This window comes from Hemiscyllium ocellatum, chromosome 48 (assembly GCF_020745735.1).
Source record: "Hemiscyllium ocellatum isolate sHemOce1 chromosome 48, sHemOce1.pat.X.cur, whole genome shotgun sequence".
NCBI classification, from domain to species: domain Eukaryota; kingdom Metazoa; phylum Chordata; class Chondrichthyes; order Orectolobiformes; family Hemiscylliidae; genus Hemiscyllium; species Hemiscyllium ocellatum.
In genome coordinates this window covers 11,643,741-11,663,845 of record NC_083448.1, presented here as the reverse complement: position 1 = coordinate 11,663,845, position 20,105 = coordinate 11,643,741, and the positions used below count along the sequence as shown (strand labels likewise).

General features: G+C 42.5%; 1 protein-coding gene across 1 annotated transcript; it reads right to left on the bottom strand.

The window, feature by feature from the left end:
- Nucleotides 1–10,865: 10,865 nt before the first annotated feature.
- LOC132836992 (lysoplasmalogenase TMEM86A-like) lies at nucleotides 10,866–15,970 on the bottom strand. Its single transcript, XM_060856600.1, has 3 exons — nucleotides 15,708–15,970; nucleotides 14,019–14,271; nucleotides 10,866–11,395 (listed from the first exon to the last, which is right to left on the bottom strand). The coding sequence occupies exons 1-3, from the start codon at nucleotides 15,738–15,740 to the stop codon at nucleotides 10,989–10,991; spliced, it is 693 nt and encodes a 230-aa protein (XP_060712583.1). The 5' UTR covers nucleotides 15,741–15,970; the 3' UTR covers nucleotides 10,866–10,988.
- Between the last annotated feature and the right edge of the window lie 4,135 nt (nucleotides 15,971–20,105).

Genomic DNA, 20,105 nt, shown 5'->3' with positions numbered 1-20,105 from the left:
CCAATCAGATTGCATCTGGAATGCAACACCTTGCATTTACCTTTCAAATAAGAAAATGTGAGGGTGTAGCTGACCTGCTTAATGTATTTCAGCAAAACTAGGTCTGGTCCAGAACCAATGTCAATGACCCTTTTCATCACTTCGCTGAGGAGTGAGAGTTAGCTGATGGTGTGATAATTGGCGAAGTTGGATTTATCCTACTTTTTGTGGAAAGGACATGGTTGAGCAGGTTTTCACATGTCAACAGCGTGGTGCTGAAAAAGCACAGCCGGTCAGGCAGCATCCAAGAAGCAGGTGAATCAACGTTCCGGGCATCAGCCCTTCATCAGGAATATCGATACTGTAGGCAGGCACTGAGGAAGGAGGTGTAGCTGTGGCAGTGAGTCTGCTTCATTAAGTTGCTGAAGAGCTTCAGGGCAGAGGAGATGACCTGGGGAGGTGCAGTGAGAGAAAGAGAGACTCACTGACATCCTTGTAGAGAGAGGAAGATAACTTTTTCTGGGTAAGCATCCTTGCAAGAAGCTTCACACTGGGATTGAAATAAGCTAGGAGAAAGTGAGGACTGCAGATGCTGGAGATCAGAATCAAGAGTATGGTGCTGGAAAAGCACAGCAGGTCAGGCAGCATCTGAGGAGCAGGAGAATCGACATTTCAAAACATCAATTCTCCTGCTCCTTGGATGCTGCCTGACCTGCTGTGCTTTTCCAGCACCATACTCTTGACTCTGATCTCCAGCATCTGCAGTCCTCACTTTATCCAGGTTTTCACATGCTTCGGGAGATGCCAGTGTAACAGCTGCACTGGAACAAATTGGCTACGGCCATGGCTAGTGCTGGAGCATAATTCATCAGTACTGCTGCTGGAATGTTGCCAGGGTCCATGGCCTTTCCAGTATTCAGTACCTTCAGTTATTCCTTGTGATCTGATGGAGTGAATCAAATTGGCTAAAGATTGGCTTCTGTGATGCTGGGAGCTCTGAAGGAAGTTGAGATGGATCATCCATTCCACACTTCTGGATGAATATAGTTACCAGTGATTCAGCTTTGTCTCTTACATTGATGTACTTGACTTTCCTTTCAGTGGGAATGGTTTACTTCTGAAGCCATCTCATCCTGTTCGTTGATTAATTGCTCAGCAACAATCACATCGAGAGGTGATCGGATTGTAGAGCTTTAATTTGACTTGTGGATTATGAGGATTACTAAACTCTGTCCATTGCATGGTGCTTCCACTATTTAAAGTGCATGTGGTTCTGTCTTGTAGCTTCACCTCAGTTGACCTCTTCTGCACTTCTTATTCAACCAGGGTTGATCCCCTGACTTGAAGGTATTTGCACAACACAGGAAATGCAATTGCTGTCATGTAGACCTAACCAAATCGCATCAATTGCAAGGCCACTTTAATCCCTCGTAATTTTTTTTTAAGGCTGGCTGTGGCCTAACTGACTGATCTTTGACAACAACAACAGAAGCAGAAATTGTTGGAAAAGCTCAGCAGGTCTGGCAGTGTCTGTGCAGAGAAATCAGAGTTAACATTTTGGATCCCGGAGACCCTTCCTCAAAATTGATGGTAGTTTGGAAAGTGCAGAAGATAGTCAGTAGTAAGGAGTAAACGATTGATGGGGATAGGATGTAAAGAGAGAGGAACAATTAAACAGAAAAAGGATCGTGATCTGGATAGGAGGGTGAATAGCTGTGAATGGAGACTGTTAGTGGCTGACAATAGGTCGTGTGGAATAGCAGTCTATGACATCACAAGGCCTAGGAGTGAGGGTGGGGGCTGGAACATAGTCAAGTCCTAACATTATTGAACTCCATATTGAGTCCTGAAGGCTGCAGGGTGCCCAAGTAGAAAATGAGGTATTAATCTTCCAGCTGATGCAGAGCTTTGCTGCACTTGCAGCAAGCCTAAGACAAAGATATTAGCAAGGGAACAAGGTTTTGAAGGGTAAGCAACTGGAAGCTCCGGGTCATTTTAGCGGGCAGAAAGTAAGTGTTCTGCAAAGTGGTTACCCAGCCTATGCTTTGTTTCCCCAAAGTAGAGGAGACCACATTGTGAGCAGTGAATGCATTTGCCAAGACTGTGTGAAGTGCAGGTAAAGCATTGTTTCACCTGGGACATATGTTTGGGTGCTTGGATATTGAGGAGGGAGGAGATAAATGGGCAAGTGTTACACCTTCGGCCATTGTTGGGATAGGTGCCATCGGCTGTAGGGGGATGTTGGAAGTAAAGGAAGAGTAAATTAGGATGTCCTGGAGGGATCGGACCCTGTGAAAGGCGGGCAAAAGAGGGGAGTGGAATATGTATCTGGTGATGGCATCTTGCTGGAGATGGCAGAAATGGCAGCTAATGATTTTCTGGATGTAAATGCTGGTGGGATGGTAGATAAAGACAGGGGAACCCTATTGCTGTTGAGGGAGGGAAGAGAGGGGGTGAGGGCTGAAGTGTGGGAGATGGATCAGACCTGGTTGCGGGCCCTATCAACAATAGTACTGGGGAATTCTTGGTTGAGGAAGAAGGTGGACATTTCAAAAGTTCCCTTATCGACGGTGGCATCATTGGAACATATGCGATGGAGACAGATGAATTGGGAAAATGGAATAGCGTCTTTATAAGAGTCAGAGTGTGAGGATGTTTGGTGTAGGTAACTGTGGGAGTTGGTGGGTTTATAGTGGATATAATTAGCCAGTCTGTTCCCAGAAACAGAAATGTTGAGAAAAGTAAGGGAGGAATCAGAGGTGGACCAGGTGAAAGCAAGAGAAAGGTGGCATTTGGAAGCGAAATTGATAAACCTTTCCAGTTCTGGACAAGAGAGGGAGACAGCACCAATGATATGATTGATAAATCAGAGAGAGAGTTGTGGCTGGGGTCCAGAATAGGACTGGAACAAGGAATGTTCCATGTACCCCACAAAGAGACAGGCAGAACTGGGGCCCATGCCATCCTTCTGACCTGAAGAAAATGAGAGGAGTTTAAAGGTAACTTGTTTCCGGTGAGGATGAGCTTAGCCAGGTGGAGGAAGGTGGTGGTGGATAAGAATGGTTCAGGCCTTTGTTCCAGGAAGAAGCAGAGAACCCTGAGACCATCATGGTGGGGGATGGATGGGTAAAGAGGTTGCACATCCATGGTGAAGATGAGGTGGCTGGAGCCTGCAAACTGGAAATAGAGAAATTGGCATAAAGCGTCAGAGGAATCGCGGATGTAAGTGAGCAGGGACGGGACCAGGGGAGATGAGTTCAGTGGGGCAAGAGCAGGCAGAAACAATGGGTCTGTCCAGGCAATCCTGATTGTGGATTTTCAGAAGGAGGTAGAAGCAAGCTGTGTGGAGTTGGAATACGATCAGTTTGGAGGCAGTGGGGGGAGACCACCAGATGACATGAGGTTTGTGACCATATTTGATACAATAGTGTGATGGTCCATGATGAGGTGTGGTCCAGAGGGAGATAGGAGGAGGCACCTGAGAGCTGGTGCTCAGTCTCTATAATGTAGAGGTCAGTGTGACAGACCACAACAGCACTACCCTTATCGGCAGACTTAATAACAAAGTCACAGTTGGATCTGAGCACACAGAGTGCAGTCGGTTTAGGGTAGATAGATTGGAATGGATGACGGGGTGCCAGTCTCCAGTAACAGGTACTCGCCCTCCTATCTTTATCGTTATCCACTCCTTTGTTTGTTCAACTGTTCTTGTCTCTCTTCCAGTTCTATCTCCACCTATCATTATTCCTTACCCCGTCCCCCAACCCTATCTTCTGCAGAAAAAACAACATTTTCTAAGCTCCCATTAGTTCTGAGGAAGACTCACCGGATTTGAGTTTTTCCAGCCATTTCTGTTTTTGTTTCTGACTGAAAGCATTCGCAGTCCTTTCACTTTTTATTTGGTTGCACTTTGAGGCTGATTTCTGTCCTGACAAAGTTAGATGCTCTCTACTTCAATACCCTTCAGTCTGAAGAACCCTCTCAACCCAGCCTTCTCTTCCAGCCCCACACTCCAAATCCACAAGGTTCGACAACCACCTCGCACTTTTGCAGGTGCTTATCGTCCTGTTGTTACAGATTTCCACCTCCCACTGCGACCTCTCAGCTCTGGAACCATGGTGCTGTTGTAGGTTATGAATTGGAGATTATGACTGTGACAGCAATGTTGCTTAAATATTTGGTGTGTCAGCTCTCTCAGTTTTTGCATAAGGCCTCAGCCATTATTGAGGAGGAATGTGCAGAATTGATAGAGTTGGATGTGTCATTGTCACATCTGAAGCCTCACTCAATCTAGATGGTCTGCCCAGTTCTGCTCAGTTTTATTCATTTCCGACTTTTCTGTAATAGTTTGGTACAGCTGAGCAATTTGCTGGGCTATTTCAGATGTGTGTCTGGTAACACATCTCAGCTCGATGAAGAAAGGATAGCAGGTTTCCTTCTCCAAAGGTAATTTGTGTATCAGAATGACTTTTATGACAATCCATTACAGTTTCACGGTCACCATTAATTCTGAATTCATCATTAATTGAGGACCAGTTTCACCTCCTGCTGTGATGGAATTTGAGCCCATGTTCTCAGGACATTAGCCTCAGTTTCTGGAATACTGGTCTCACTGCAATGTCACTGCCTCCTCTTTGGATCTATTCGTGGAGTTGTTTATAAAAGAGAGGGATTTGATTTCTCGAGCAAGTTTTGCTCACTGCTTATTTATCACAAAGACAATGTGCAAATATACACAAACAACACGATCTTAAGACGTCTAAGGGAGTGCAGGTGTCAATTTCATAGCTAACAAGATTGTAAAAGGCAGTACAGTCATGGACATATTCTCAATTGTAGGCCTCAGAATGCCTTTACAGCTAACTGATGTCCTGTTTTTAATGAAACAATTGCACCAAATGAGCTCACACTTTTATGAAAGTGCACAGGAGAACATTACAAGTATATGTAATCAAAAGCACTGGAGCTGAAATGTGGTCTTCAGTTTGCAGCAAACTTGGCTGTCACTGCCCTGAATTGCATAGTAATCCCACGATGTTATTACTGGACAACTCAGATCCCTGCCTGAAAATTGGCTTGATGCATCATATTGGTCTTTTTTATGGTTTTCATGAGGTGTCTTATAATGATACGTAAACACACAATATTACAGATTTGATTTTAACAACAAAGCATGTTTATTGTGCAAAGAAATTAAGATAAAATCGAATAAGTTATTTACATAACCTGCAAATTTAAAGATTTTGAATACATAAACAACAATCCCATGATTCTTAACAGCACTCATTCACAATGTTCAGACTTAAGAGAGAATTTCTTTCTCTGTCACACTGAGGATTTGACCTAGCTGTGATATCAATCCTCAGTCTTGAAGACTTCTTCCAGAAACCTTCATAAAATTGAGCTTAGACTTTGTCAACTCCAAATTATTCCTTCTGGGTTCTAACTAAAAGCTGCTGGTCTGAACCAAACTGCTAATACTTCAGGAACCCATTTCCTGACAGTTCTAAACCATCTCCTTTATTCAGAGTAACTGTTTATACACCCAGCTTCAGCCAAGACTTCCGCAAATTGGCCAACTCAAAAAGGCTTCCTTCAAGCTATGGGTATTCCAGCCTAATCATAACAAAAAATGCCAAATACCCAACAATTTATTTTGTTTTCTGGCGAAAACATCTCCGAAACTTGTGTTTTGAAGTGCAGGTTTACGTACATAATGTTCAATGTTATTTGTTGTCAGTTTGGTTTTCTGTTTTTTGATTTAGTAAGCAGTGGGGTTTCTGTGTGTCTGAAGTAACTATTTAATTTGAAAATCGCATGGTGATTGATTTTAAAAACATCTATTAGAGTCATAGAGATGTACAGCCTGGAAACAGACCCTTTGGTCCAACCCGTCCATGCCGACCAGATATCCCATCCCAGTCTAGTCCCGCCTACCAGAACCTGGTCCATATCCCTCCAAACCCTTCCTATTCATATACCCATCCAAATGCCTTTTAAATGTTGCAATTGTACCAGCCTCCATCACTTCCTCTGGCAGCTCATTCCATACACGTACCACCCTTTGTGTGAAAAAGTTGCCCCTTAGGTCTCTTTTAAATCTTTCCCCTCTCACCCTAAACCTATACCCTCTAGTTCTGGACTCCCCCACCCCAAGGAAAAGACTTTGTCTATTATTCTATCCATGCCTCTCATAATTTTGTCAACCTCTGTAAGGTCACCCCTCAGCCTCCGACACTCCAGGGAAAACAGCCCCAGCCTGTTCAGCCTCTCCCTGTAGCTCAAATCCTCCAACCCTGGCAACATCCTTATAAATCTTTTCTGAACCTGTTCAAGTTTCACAACATCTTTCTGATCGGAAGGAGATCAGAATTGCACACAATATTTTCAACAGTGGCCTAACCAATGTGCTGTATAGCCGCAACAGAACCTCCCAACTCCTGCATTTAATACTCTGACCAATAAAAGAAAGGATACCAAACGCCTTCTTCACTATCCTATCCACCTGCGACTCCACTTTCAAGGAGCTATGAACCTGCACTCCAAGGTGTCTTTGTGCAACAACGCTCCCTAGGACCTAACTATTAAGTGTATAAGTCCTGCTAAGATTTGCTTTGAAGGCAGTCTTTAGAGTCAGTAGGGTTTTTGCAGTGTTCATGGAACTTTGGTTATTTAGATTGTTTTGTGATGCTGCATGGTAATTAATGGGGCCTCAGAGGTTTATTAGAGAGTTCTGGAATTTGGAGTTTGTCAGCTGAAGGAAAATATCCAAAGCAACCTGGTAGCTCAGTGGTTAGTATTGCTGTCTTATAGTGCTACAGACTTGGGTTCAATCCCACACTAAGGTGGCTGTGTGGAATTTGCACGTTCTCCCTGTGTCTGTGTGGGTTTCCTCTAGGTGCTCTCATTTTTTCCAGCCGTCCAGAAGAAGTACAGGTTAGATGGATTGGTCATGCTAAATTGCCCATAGCATCCAAGGATGTGTAAATTAGCCAAGGTTACAGGGATATGGGTCTGAGTCTCGGTGGAATACTCTTCAGAGAGTTGGTGTGGACTTGGGTTGAATGGCCTGCTTCCACTGTGTAGGGACTTTTTTCAATAAAATCTGAGAGAGACAGAGGGTTTTAGTTTCATTTATGACTTTAGGTGATCAGACCTGTGAAATCCTTGGAAAAAATGGCAATGTAGATCAGTTTTCCTGAAAACGGTAGGGTACACAGTGAACTAGGCCACCTCAGAGTGAGGAGGTGGTGTTAGTCTCAGACTCAAACCAGAAGTGTTGGAATAAAACATAGATGGGGTTATGTCAATCTGAGTGCACTGAAGCTCAGATGCGTGAAGGCTCCAACAAGAAGCTATATGCAGTTTTAGACTATAAGTTGAAGGGTGGTCAGTGCCTCAGTGTTGGCCCGGGCAAGGTTGCTGGTGTTGGTGCATCTTTCTTACCGTCGGATTCTCAGGAGAAAGTGAGGACTGCAGATGCTGGAGATCAGAGCTGATAAATGTGTTGCTGGAAAAGCGCAGTAGGTCAGGCAGCATCAAAGGAGCAGGAGAATCGACGTTTTGGGCATAAGCCCTTCTTCAGGAATGCCCTTCTCCTACTCCTTTGATGCTGCCTGACCTGCTGCGCTTTTCCAGCAACATATTTTTCAGATCGGATTCTCAGGATCTTGCACAGGCAGCGTTAGTGGTACTACTGTGGGAGGTGTCTGCTGCAGATAGTCCACGTCTCCGAGCCATATAGGAGGTGGGAACCACCAAAGTTCCGTAAACCAAGACCTTGGTGTCTGATCTGATGTTGTTATTCTCGAACACACTTTTCTTCAGGTGGCCAAAGGCTGCACGAGCATACTGGAGGCAGTGCTGGATCTCTTCATTAATAGCTGCTTTGGCTGACAGGACAGTCCTGAGGTATTGAAAATGGTCAACTTTCTCAAAGGCCTTGATGATCAGGGGTTCGCTGCACCATGCTGGGCCAGGTTTGTGGAGGACCTTTGGTTTGCAGATGCTCAGAGTGAGGCACATGCTCTAATTTGCCTCCATAAAGATGCTGATGGTCTGGAGTACATCCTCTGAGATACAGAAGCTTCTGTTTACTGTCGTTCAATGCTACTGGTTGGTCTGACTTTGGTTTTGGCTTGAAGGTGGTGGCAGTTAAATAATTTCCCACTGGTTCTGTAAGTTTGCTCTACTCCAGCAGGGAGCTTGGCAGCAGTGAGGTTAAGTGTTGATTGGTTACAATAGGCTGGGCACATCGTCCATATGACTGACATGAAGCTCCCCAACTGGAACAGCAGGTGAGCCCCAGCTGGACAGGGGAAGGGTATCAGTGATACCCTCAAGGCCTCAGTGGCAAATTGTGGCATTTCCACAAATACTTGGGATTCACTGGCCCAAGACCATCCAAAGTGGAGGAGGAGCATCCGGGAAAGTGTGGAGTACCTCAAGACTTGACATTGGGAAAAAGTGGAAGCTAGATAAAAACAGGGAAAAGGAGTGTGTGGCACACCAAAGCCTCCCCACCTCTCCTCATGACCACCTTCTGCCACAAGTGTAACCTAGTCTGCAGAAGCTGCATTGGTCAGCGCAGCCACCTATGTACACACCATGAGAGTGGAAGAGAATCATCCTCAACTGTGAGGGACTACCAGTGAATCAGTAATGAAGTTTACATCACAAGTGACTGAACTGACCAAGGTGTTAGATGCATGGACTCTGGTGTGAGTATTATACGAGTCATGTTTGGGTATTACACAAATGCTTTTGTTTATTTTTAGTTTATAAAAGATGTTTTGTCCTTAGTGGGAATGTACTTGTACTGTATCTTTAAAACATTTAATTTGTATTACAAGTGTAGTGATTGAAATGAGGTCAGCCAGCTTGACCTCCAAGAATCTGAATTCCCTTTTGAGGCAGTTAATCTGGATCAATCAGGGAGCCCTGGCTGACAGTGAAAAAAGTGGCAGCTGAGGGATACTGACACTGAGAGATGACTCAGAATGATGCAGTACTAAAGTCAAGGACAGGTAATAGAGGATGACTTGATTGAAGGGATACCGTAAGCCTCTGTGGAATTACTTCGCCCTTGATTAATCTGTTAGTGCCTTGGTAATGAATCTATCCACCTCTAGCAAAAAAAGGTAAAGAATCTATATTCACGTTTGAGGAAAGGAATCTAAAACACTCAGCACCCTCTGAGAGGAAGAATGTTCCTTGTCTGTGAGTTAAATGGATGTCCCCTGATTTTTAAATTTTGACCTCGAATTCTAGATTCTCCCACGAGAGGAGACATCCTTTCACTATCCACCAAATCTCCTTGGGATCTTCTGTGTTTCAATACCTTTGATTTTCCTACACTCAAGAGTATACAGGCATAGCCTGTGTAGCCCTTCCTTTAAACGCAACCCACTCATTCCAGGTATTAATCCACTAAACCTTTCCTGAACTGCTTCCAGCATAGTAACGTCCTTTAAGTATGGTGACTTACGTACAAGTGAATTTATGCAGTACTTCAGACATGTCTTGCCAATGCTCTGTATAACTAAAGCATAACCTCCCTCTTGTGTTTAATTTCCTTTAGAATAAACCATAACATTCGTTTTCCTGATTACTCACTGTACCTACATTCAACCTTGTGCAATTCATGGGCTAGGACACCTATATCTCTCTGCATCTCAGAGCACTGCACCCTCTCACAATTTATATAATGTCCTTTTTTTTTCTTATTCTTCCTGCCAAAATGGACAATTGCACACTTTCTCACACTTTGCCCCATTTGCTAGATCTTTGCCCACTCAAATGAGCTATCTGTATCCATTTGTGGCCTCCTTAGGTTTTCTTCACAACTCACTTTCCTAACTAACTTTCTTATCAGCAAATTTAGCTGCTGTACATTTGGTCTGTTCACCTAAGTTATTGCAATTTATAAAAAAAATTGTCGAGGCCTCAGCAGTGATCCCTGTAGCACATACTTAGTGACATTCTGCCATCCTGAAAAAGACCCATCTTTTCCTATTGTCTGCTTCCTGTTTGCAAGTCAAACTTCCATCTATGTTACCACTAACACCGTAAGCTTTTATTTTCCGAATAAACTTTGATTTGGCACCTTATTTACTGCCTTCTAGAAATCTAAACACAATGAAAACACTGGGTTTCCTGTATTTGCAGCAGATCTTAACTTATTGAAATAACTCCTATAAATAAGTTAAACATGACTTCCCTTTGACTAAACCAGGTTGGCTGTGCCTGATTATCTTGAACTTATGCAAGTGGTATGTTGTAATGCCTTTAACAATACGTACTAACATTTTCTGAAAGGATACAAAAGCAAGCAACTTATGATCACCACACTGTAATATAGTCAGCACACTGCAGCATGTGATTTCTGTAAAGAGGATACAATCAGATAGTGATTGAGCTATGAAGAGAGACTAAATAGGCTGGGCTTGTTTTCTTTGATTACTGAGGGAGGCATCTGCTTGAGGTGTACAAAACTCTCAGGACCATTAACAGGGTCGAGGAGAAACATTTCTCTTTAGTAGAGGGATCCGTAACTAGGGCACAGTCTGAAAGTAAGGAGGAAGAATGTTTAGAGGGGAATGATTTAATCCACAGGGTTGTGAGTATCTGGAACTCATTGCCTGAAAGGGTGTTAGAGCTGCTTTTGGACAAGTGGCTTGTTTTTGTTCTGTAAATTCAGTGTAATTATGTTTGATGTAAAATACTTCCTCTGTGTTGCAGAATTTTTCAGTGAGAGCTGATGGGACATGAATGTTCCGTGTGCAACAGAAGTCAACATTTTAGAGGAAATGGTTTTGTTTCCTTGGGATTTTTTTGAGAGCTTCAGTTAAAAGGGGAAATGAGGGCAAAAAAATAAGGCATAGATCTTTGCTTCAGTGAAAATAATTGACCTTTATTTCCAGTAGGCATTTCCTTAATATCTTATCAGGTGCAGAATGACATATACATCATTGAAGACAATGGCAACTTGCTTTCCTTTTGGTTTTTGATCACTCATGCTTAGTCTTTACAATTGAAAGTGTGATAAACATCTGTGCTGTATAATAAGTCGCTGTAATAATTCCAGCATTATACATGGGAAAGCAATACATGTTGACAGCATAAGTGAAATGAGATACTATAAAAAGTATTCCTCCAATTGTGGCAAACAATTTGATCCAGGACCAGTTCTGACTGAAGAGTGTGCTAGCACTAGCACGCCAGGCCATAGTTCCAATTAATAATATGTAGATGTAGGCTGCCCACTGGAAGGGCTTTTGGTCCCAGACGCATCTTTTTAGGAACAGCATATATATGGTGCCAACAGCCACGAGGAAAATACCTGCTAACAGGTTTAGAGGTTTTATGCCAAACATCCAGATGTAGAAAATGTGCGCAAGTCCAAACATGGATTCTCCTGAAACAAAAAAAAACTTCCTCTAAATAAAATCATTACATTCTCATTATGTTCTATTGATGCTTTCACATACCATCTTTCTCTGATGCACACATTTTTTAAATGTGTGACTGCCAGACGGATAAAGTTGATTTAAAACTTTGTATTTTCCATTTAATTTTGATTATTTTGGCCCTTCCCTGAAGCAGATTTTTTTTTTTTAAATCCTATCTGCGACACAGCAAGTTTGTTATTCCTCATCTGGTCAGAACAGTCATCCTATCTGATGAAATTTTTGTCTGAATTATTTTCATTTAACCTATATTTTCTCATCAACCCGTTCAGCAATGTTGTTACTCACCTCTGGAGCAGACTTGAACCCCGGCCTCCTGGTCCAGGGCTAGGGATACTACCACTGAGCCACAAGAGGGTCATGTCAGTTGACATCCTCACAAATTATACATTCCACCTGCTTCACTGGGATAGTAATGTGGATTGGGAAAATGCACTCCTTTTCCTTTCTTTGAGCCAGTGAACACTGAGGCCGTTTATTATAACCCAACTGTCAAGAAAATAAGCCAGCTCAGCAAAAACTAAATCAAACCTCAAGCCATCTAATTTGGAAAACTTAGTGCTCAGCTGGCTGATGTCTTTATGTCATACAGTCATCAAGGTCTGCAGCACAGAAAATAATACCTTTTGGCTCATTGGATTTGAACTGTACAAAAAACAAGCATCTCAGTATTCCAATCCTATTTGCCAGCATTAGGCCCAGAGTCTTGGACACCCTGGCTTCACAAGTGCACACCAAAATATTATTCAAATGTGAGGGTTTTTGCCTCTACCATCCATATAGGCAGTGTGTGTCAGATTTCCACCACCCTCTGGTTGAAAAAAAATGTTTCCTCACTTCCGATCTAAACGTTCTGCCCTTTATCTTAAATTTATGCCTCTGGTTATTGATCCCTCCAAAGGCAAAGGTTCCTTCCTCTCTACCCTTTCTATTGCCCCTCACAAAATTGAGTTGTATAATCACATCCCCCTCAGTCTCCTGTCACTTCCAGCCTTTCCAATCTCTCTTGATTGCTCAAGCTCTTCAGCACAGGGAACATCTTGATAAATCTACTCTGAACCTTCCCCCCTGCAGTCAATCTGTTCCATCATGTGGATTCCAGAATTGCACTAATTAGTCTAGCTGTGGCCTAACCAATATTTTGTATGGGTCCAGCATTACCTCCATCATGTTAAACTCTCTGCCTCTGCTAATAGGGTGTAATAATACCTTATGATTTCTTAACTATTTTATCCACCTGTCGTGAAACCTTCAGGGACCAGTGGACATACACTTACCAAGGTCTGTGATCCTCATTGCTTCTCAAGGTCCTACCATTCATATGCATTCTCTTGCCTTATTTGTCCTGCCCACGTGCATCCCTTCACATTTATTCAGATTGAATACCATTTGCCACTGGTCAACCATCCCATAATATAGTTCACAGGCACATAAGAGGATCAAATTTGGCACTTAGACAGTGAAAAGCTTGAGAAGCTGAGCTGATTATCTCTCTTCAAGCAAATGTGCACTAAGGCCACTCTGATTACAAACACTGTCTGACCTATCTCTTGGATTTTATCCTCATATCTCTAATATTAGGAGAAGTGATCAAATGAATAGAGGTCAGACTCGGAGTAATTTCAAGTGTGAACTTCTGGTGGATATTCCACAGATTGGTATACAGACAGCTGAAGGCATGGCACGGTCGTGGACCGGTGAAAACTGAGAATGCAGAAGGTGCCAAAATGGGAATGTTGCAGAAATCGGAAAGAGTTGTAGGGCTGGAGAAAGTTTTCTTGGGAACAAACACGTCCTGTGAATAAAGATAAAAGGAGTGAGCAATAGCGTTGGCCAAGCGGGATTCGGTGGGAGTTTAAATACAGTCAGAGTTTTGGGGCAGCTCAGGTTTTTGCAAGCCATTAGGTTGGAGGCCAGAAGAGTAGTGGAACTATAAATCTGAAGATAACAGTAACATGGAAAGCATTTACAATATAGAGAGCCAGAGGCATGTGTAGAAGCGCACAGTGTTACTAAGATGGAAATAAGATTTTCATGAAGGAAAAGACATGGCATTGGAATCCCACCTTTGGAGTCAAATATGACACCAAGTGTATGAAAAGAATCTCTGTCAGTCTCAGACTGTCATCAGGGAGCAAGGTACTGTTGCTAGTTAGGACGTAGAGTTTGCAGCAATGACTGAAAACAGTAGCTTTTTTCTTTGCAATATTTAAATCCACAGTTCATTTTGTGGTGTGATGTTTATTTTCCTCTGGCTTAGTTTTAAATTGTAAAATTGCAATCTTTTGACCACTTTCATTATTTCAAATTTTAGATCAAAATTGGTCACACCTCAAATTGTTTCCCCATGGGTAATAACAATCATATCGACTCAGTCCCATAACATCAAATTTTTGAAGCAATATCTTGGAAGTCACATGGACATAAAATCCTTTCCTCCAGTTCTCCACTCCATACCTGTCCCTCCAAGCTTTTTATATCTGAGGTTTCACTGAAATATGTCAGTAAATACTGATTCACATTTACACCATCTCTAAACGGCAAATCTTGAACCTATTTTCCAGCACTTACCATGGCAATGATATAGCTGTGGAGAAGTGGTCCGGAAGATATCTCCTGCTGCTGAAAATAGGAGGCCTGCAAGGAGCTTTTGAGCTTTGGGGTGTGTGTACATGTTTATTTCATGAGTCAAAATGTATGTACACAGAAACAAAATGGGCAAGCATTTGAAAAAGGCCTTCACCCACAAGGGACAGGAAGACTGTGGTGCCAATACAAAGTAAATACAGACACTCAGCAGGAAGGGTACAAATCTGCACAGCTCCTTCAGGAAGAAAACAAATAACAGCTTATTAGACTTTTAAAAAAGCAGCATTATTCCTCAGGTGATTCCTGATACTTTGCCTCAAGTGAATTGAATTGCATAACTGGAGTGGTGTTTCAATTTTGGGCGAATTCTACATAAGTTAAGAATCACAGAGTATTGTTCATAGTTCTGTTCCAAAAATGTTCAGATTTTTGAACTGTACAGTTATCTCCCTGTTTTACAAGGTGCAGTTTCTTCTGACTGGGGTACAGTTCCACTTGTGCCAGCAGCTCTCCAACGTCCTAACTAAGAGACGATTTCTTAATGTAAGAGTTAAAACAACAAATGTAATTCAGCTCCAGTTTACAGTCACACCTTATCCTGTCCACTTCAGCTTCTCACATTTTGTTTAAATTTTCCATCATGGGTATCTGAGGCCAAATGTAGATTGCAAACTGATGTCCAGACCAAGGTTAATAATCTGTTCCCTTGCTAACTGTGTGGCTCACAGCAATAGGCAACTATTTAGTCCATCAGACTGGAGCTCATTGTCTTAAAACTCAAAGAAGAGGTCTGTTTCATTGAACTGATGTGTTTTGCCACATTGTAGGAGAACACATACTTGCACTACAATATCTCCTGTGGAAGGTCAAACAAACAAAAGTTAGCCTTGGAAAGAAGTGATGTGGTTTTCCAGCAGAACAGCAATTAGCAGTAGAGGCTGGGTCATGCTCAGGAACCCGTGAATGTTGAGGACAGAATAGGTCGAAATAAACATAGGAAAACCTAGAGAGCGGCAAAGACCTGAGTTCACCAGGCCTGGCCCACAAAGCTGCAACGTGTTGTGCCTCACCATAATGTAGACTTGCCAACCAACTCAAGTCATACATTCTCCCAGGAGGAGGATAAATAAGAGTTTAGAAAAATGCAAATCAAGTGCAGTGGAAAAAAAATTGGGAGTTGTCTCTCACATTCCTTCAGCTCCCCCAAACCTGTCCAGGATACCGGCCTGACCACATTCACTCAGTACTAACTTTTTTACGCACGGTGATTCCCAGCCTAGCCAGAAACAGATGAAGGGATTATTTGCAGTCAGCAAATCCGTCACTATATAGTTCATAAGACGAACACTAGTCTTCATGTTTCGAAGCATGGGGAAAGTGAGTCATGATTCTTGTCATGCAGCGAGTGCGCCTTCACACAGCAGAATTGTATCGGAAACAATTGTTCAGAGTCATCGGAGTCCAGGCACTGACACCCTGGCCCGATTGACAAGGAAAATGTTTGTTTGTAGAACATAAAAGAATTCATTCTTTCAGAAGGAGTGTGGAAAGTGACAGAATAAAGCGAATACCATTCCGAAAGGCGGCAGAAAAGCTCTCCTAATCCTGACAGGGAGGTGACATGGGTGGAACCGACATCCCGCAGACGCATGTTTTAAATAAATTCCTTACTTGAAATGCGACTGTATGCCATTTCAAAGTCATTGCTGTTTGATCGCTCCCAACTAGATCAGTCACTCACAACATGGTAAAGGAACACCACAAACTTCAGTATGTCCACACCCCATTAGTTTCTCTGCTCTGCCTTCCGAGTTGTTGGATGTGTGAAGTCCAGGCAAGAAGCCGGACTTTATCAGAACTGACTTCTGTACAAACCTGCCTGCTGCAGGCTGCAGACAAGCTTTTACTTGTGCGATAATCCACCCTCCTTTAGTGGGAGGACACGAAAGAAACAAAGAGGGGATTGGTCCTTGCAAATTGGCTGCTTCCGCAAAAAAAAGCAGAACACGTTATGACAATTCAGGAGGATCACAACATTACCAGGAACGATAGCAAAATGTAATTTGTAAAGGGTTAATTCTGACATTAACAAATTGATTAGAGACAAAAAAAGCTGCAGATGCTGGAACTAAAGTAGACAAGCAGGAGGCTGGAAGAACACAGCAAGCCAGGCAACATCAGGAAGTGGAGAAGTCAACATTTCAGGTGTAATCCTCCGACAGGACTGGGGGTGGGTGTCAGGGGGAGGTGCAGATAATAAAGGAGGTGGTGGAGAAAGGGTCGGGAAGTAGGGATAGGTACGCTCTGCCTGTCTTCACCTATCCCCACTTCACTACCCTGCCCCCGCCACCCCCTTTATCTGCACCTCCCCCTGACACCCACCCCCAGTCCTGTCGGAGGATTACACCTGAAATGTTGACTTCTCCACTTCCTGATGTTGCCTGGCTTGCTGTGTTCTTCCAGCCTCCTGTCTGTCTCATCAGCAAATTGGTGTCCAGTGCTGAGATGCCAGTTGTTGACCCCATATTTCTGAGAAACAATTTGTGAATTGTGTGAACAGGACTCAAGAAACAATAAAATCCCCAAATGTGATTCCCTGTTCAGTCATAGAGTCATACAGCATGGAAACAGACCCTTTGGCCCAACTCATCCATGCCGACTGGGGTTCCTAAACTGAACTGCAAGAGAAAAGCAGAGAAATTTATTGTACAATACAGTGAAAAATTTTATAAGTCACCCCACCACTCGTCCCATTTGCCTGCATTTGACCTATGTCCCTCTTAATTTTGTTTTTCTTTACATCATCAAAAGTCTTCCTTTTCTTAACTATGGCCTCAGAAAAGTCTTGAAAAAACATTATCCTCGAACTTTTATAAACCAGAGCATATGCATCTCTTCCCAGTCTTCTGGATGTTTCTATTATGACCTGCTTTCCTTTGTAGTGCTGCTGTCGCACTATAAAGTGGGGTGGGGGGGCGCTGATCTGACCTGGACCCATCTGGTCCGTACTCACCCGGCCCAACTCGATCTCCAGCCCCAGCAACTCCAGGAGCCAGCTTTCAGGAAATTCAGCAATGTTTTTGCCCTCCTCACGCTCCAGAAAATCCATGACACGTACATTTTTTTTCTCTGATCTTGGTTGACCCATGTGCCCCTCAACCTATCCTATTCACGTATGTATCCAAATGTTGGAATTGTGCCTGTCTCTGCACTTCTTCTGGCAGCTCATTCCCTATGTGCACCACCCTCTGTGTGGCAAAGTTGCCACTCAAGTCTCTCTTAAATTTGTCCCCTATCACCTTAAATCTATGCCTTCGAGTTTTTGCCACGTCTACCATTGGAAAATACTGACATTTCGTACTGAAGCTGTACAAGGTGCTGTTAAGAACATCTCTTTATTTTAGGAAAGATATTGTTTCATTGGAGGCAGTTCAGAGAAGGTTCACTCGGTTGATCCCAGGGGTGGAGGAATTGTCCGGTGAGCAAATGCTGAACAGTTTGAGCCTGTACTTACTGGACTTTAAATGAATGAGAGGTGATCTCATTCAAACAGAGAGGGTCCTTGTGGGGCTTGATGGGGTAAATGCTGAGAGGATGTTTCCCTCATGGGAGAGTGTCAGAGGGCATCGTCTCAAAATAACTAAATGAATCAAGGCTGAGATGAGGAGGAATTACTTGCCACAGAGAACTGTGGGGACAGAGTCCTTGTGTATATTTAAGGCTGTTATAGATTTTTGATCAGTCGGGGAATCAAAGATTTCAGGGAAAGGACAGCAATGTGGACATGGGACTGTTAAGGAATAAGAAGAGAATAGAAGCATACAGTTCCTTGAAGTGAAGGCAGTTTTAGTCAGGAAGGGCAAAATGTGCAGGCTTGGAGGACGGAAGTGCCTGTACATATGCTTTCTCGTTCTTTGGAAGATCATCCATTGTCCTGTTGAATGGTGGAGCAGGTGAGGTGCCGAACACCCTACTCCTGTTCTTACTTCTTATTGTTTGATGGTTCTCCCAAGAAAGATCAGAAGTGCAGCACTGGAGCAAGAACTGTCCAACTGCAGGTGCCAGGCATCAGGTTATTGAAAATAAATCAACCAAAATAATACTGCAACTTCACCTGAGATGACAGCACTCATTTCCATTTTCAAAAATGGTTGTGGTTTGGACAGCTGGATTCTGGTTCATTCACTGGTGTGATTTCAATATATTTTGATATCATTTATTTTGAATTTGTGAAATATGGGTTAAGGGTTAACTTGTAAATAGTTATGAAGCCATACTAAATTTGTTTGAAATACACTGCTGTTAGAGAGAAAGAAATACTGCTAGTAGGGTGATGTTGTTTGTTTTCTTTGGAGCAGTTAGATTTTACCAGCGAAAAAAACTTTAAATAGTGTAGTACATTGTTTTTGGAATGGAGTTGTTTTTGGCTGAAATGAGACAGCAAACCCTTAAATTAGATATTTCAATCTTGACTGTCGCTGATATGTAAATCAGTTGTTTGAAAAGAAGGGAGATAGTTTAGAACTGTTAAGAAATAGATTACCTCTATGCAAAGTGTTTAGTTTTAAAATTCCAAACAAGAAGTGCTTGGCTAAAACCTGAAGGGGTTATTTAAAGCTGACAAAGTCTCAGCTTGGTTCTGTGAAGAAGTGAGGAAAAGGTGATAGGATTCTTAAGACACAGAATTGAAGCCGCAACAAAGTCAAACCCTACATGTGATTGAGAAGGGAGTTCTGTCTGATGTTTGAGGACTGTAAAGGGGTGCTGTTTGCCTCAATGAGAATATAGTTTACTGTGTGTTTCAAGATCTTTACCTTTTGTGTTGTATAAATAGTTTGGTTTATTCAAGTTTGTCTTCATTTCTTTTCTGTAACAAACTTCTGTTTTATTGCTAAAAGCAAATCTGTATTGTTCCATGCTTGCATTTCAGTGGAAGATCATCTCATTAAAACCAAAAACAAAACAAAACCAAAAATTAACTTTCAAGCCAGATTTTGGTCTGAGAACCAACCTATCAAGTAATAACATTAGTTGGGATCATGACTCTTTGTACTTTTGCTCCATATCGACCCAGGGCCCAGGACCATGGGGTCCATGAGGACCTACTGACCAGGGCCCAGTGTGTTTAGGTCATCAATTTGGGGCAGGGGACGAGGGATCTAGGCAGGAGCACCACTGGGGAGCATGATTTCTGTCTCTGCCCTGCCACGAGCACTTCCTACTCACCTTCACCTCATCCAATCAAAACATCATTCTATTTGCTTCCTTCATTATGTATTCATTGAACTTCCTCCCAAATGCACCTGTACTAGTTTCTTCAACTCCGTCTTTCGTTGTCAAATTCCCTTTCAAAGTATTCTGTATGAAAAGGTGTTACAATGCGGCAGTGAAACCTCCTACTAATTAAACCAAACACCCAGAAAAGCTCACCCTGCCTCGTAATCTGTTAAAGTATGAGTGACAGAGAACTCCCAAATTCCGCTATTTAAAGAAAAAATATCAATTTATTCTTTAACTTTAAAAGTGAACATTAAACAACAACTCTGAGCCTCCTTTCTCTACGATGCTTGTTATCTGCCTCCAACTCTATAACGATATACTGTTCCAATAAAAGCCCGTATTAAAATTACATCAACTTAATTTTAAAACCGTTTAGCGACTGTTGTCTGTGTCTGTCTCCCTCCGGCTGAAGATTTCCCTGGGACGTCTTAGGGTCTTTTGCTGCAGAGATGTTTCATATGAAAAAGGTACCTTTTATAAAGAGTGTTTTACTGGCAGTTACTCTGTCAATGGCAGTTGGTCTCACTTCTAACTTTCAAAATGTCTGCTTTTTATACCCCCAACATTGGATCGTTTCATTGGTTCAAGATTGGGAAAAACAATAAATTCAAATTCGATTGGGTTTTACTATCCTGAGGCATAATTTAATCCAATTGGCTACATTTGAATGGTTGTCAAAGCAGCAACCAAAACTCAGGAATTTATTTCACGGCCAATGTTACATATTTTCAATTTTCCAGTCCACTCTGAGACTGTTAGTTAGTCACATTACAGGTGCCTGCAAGCTCT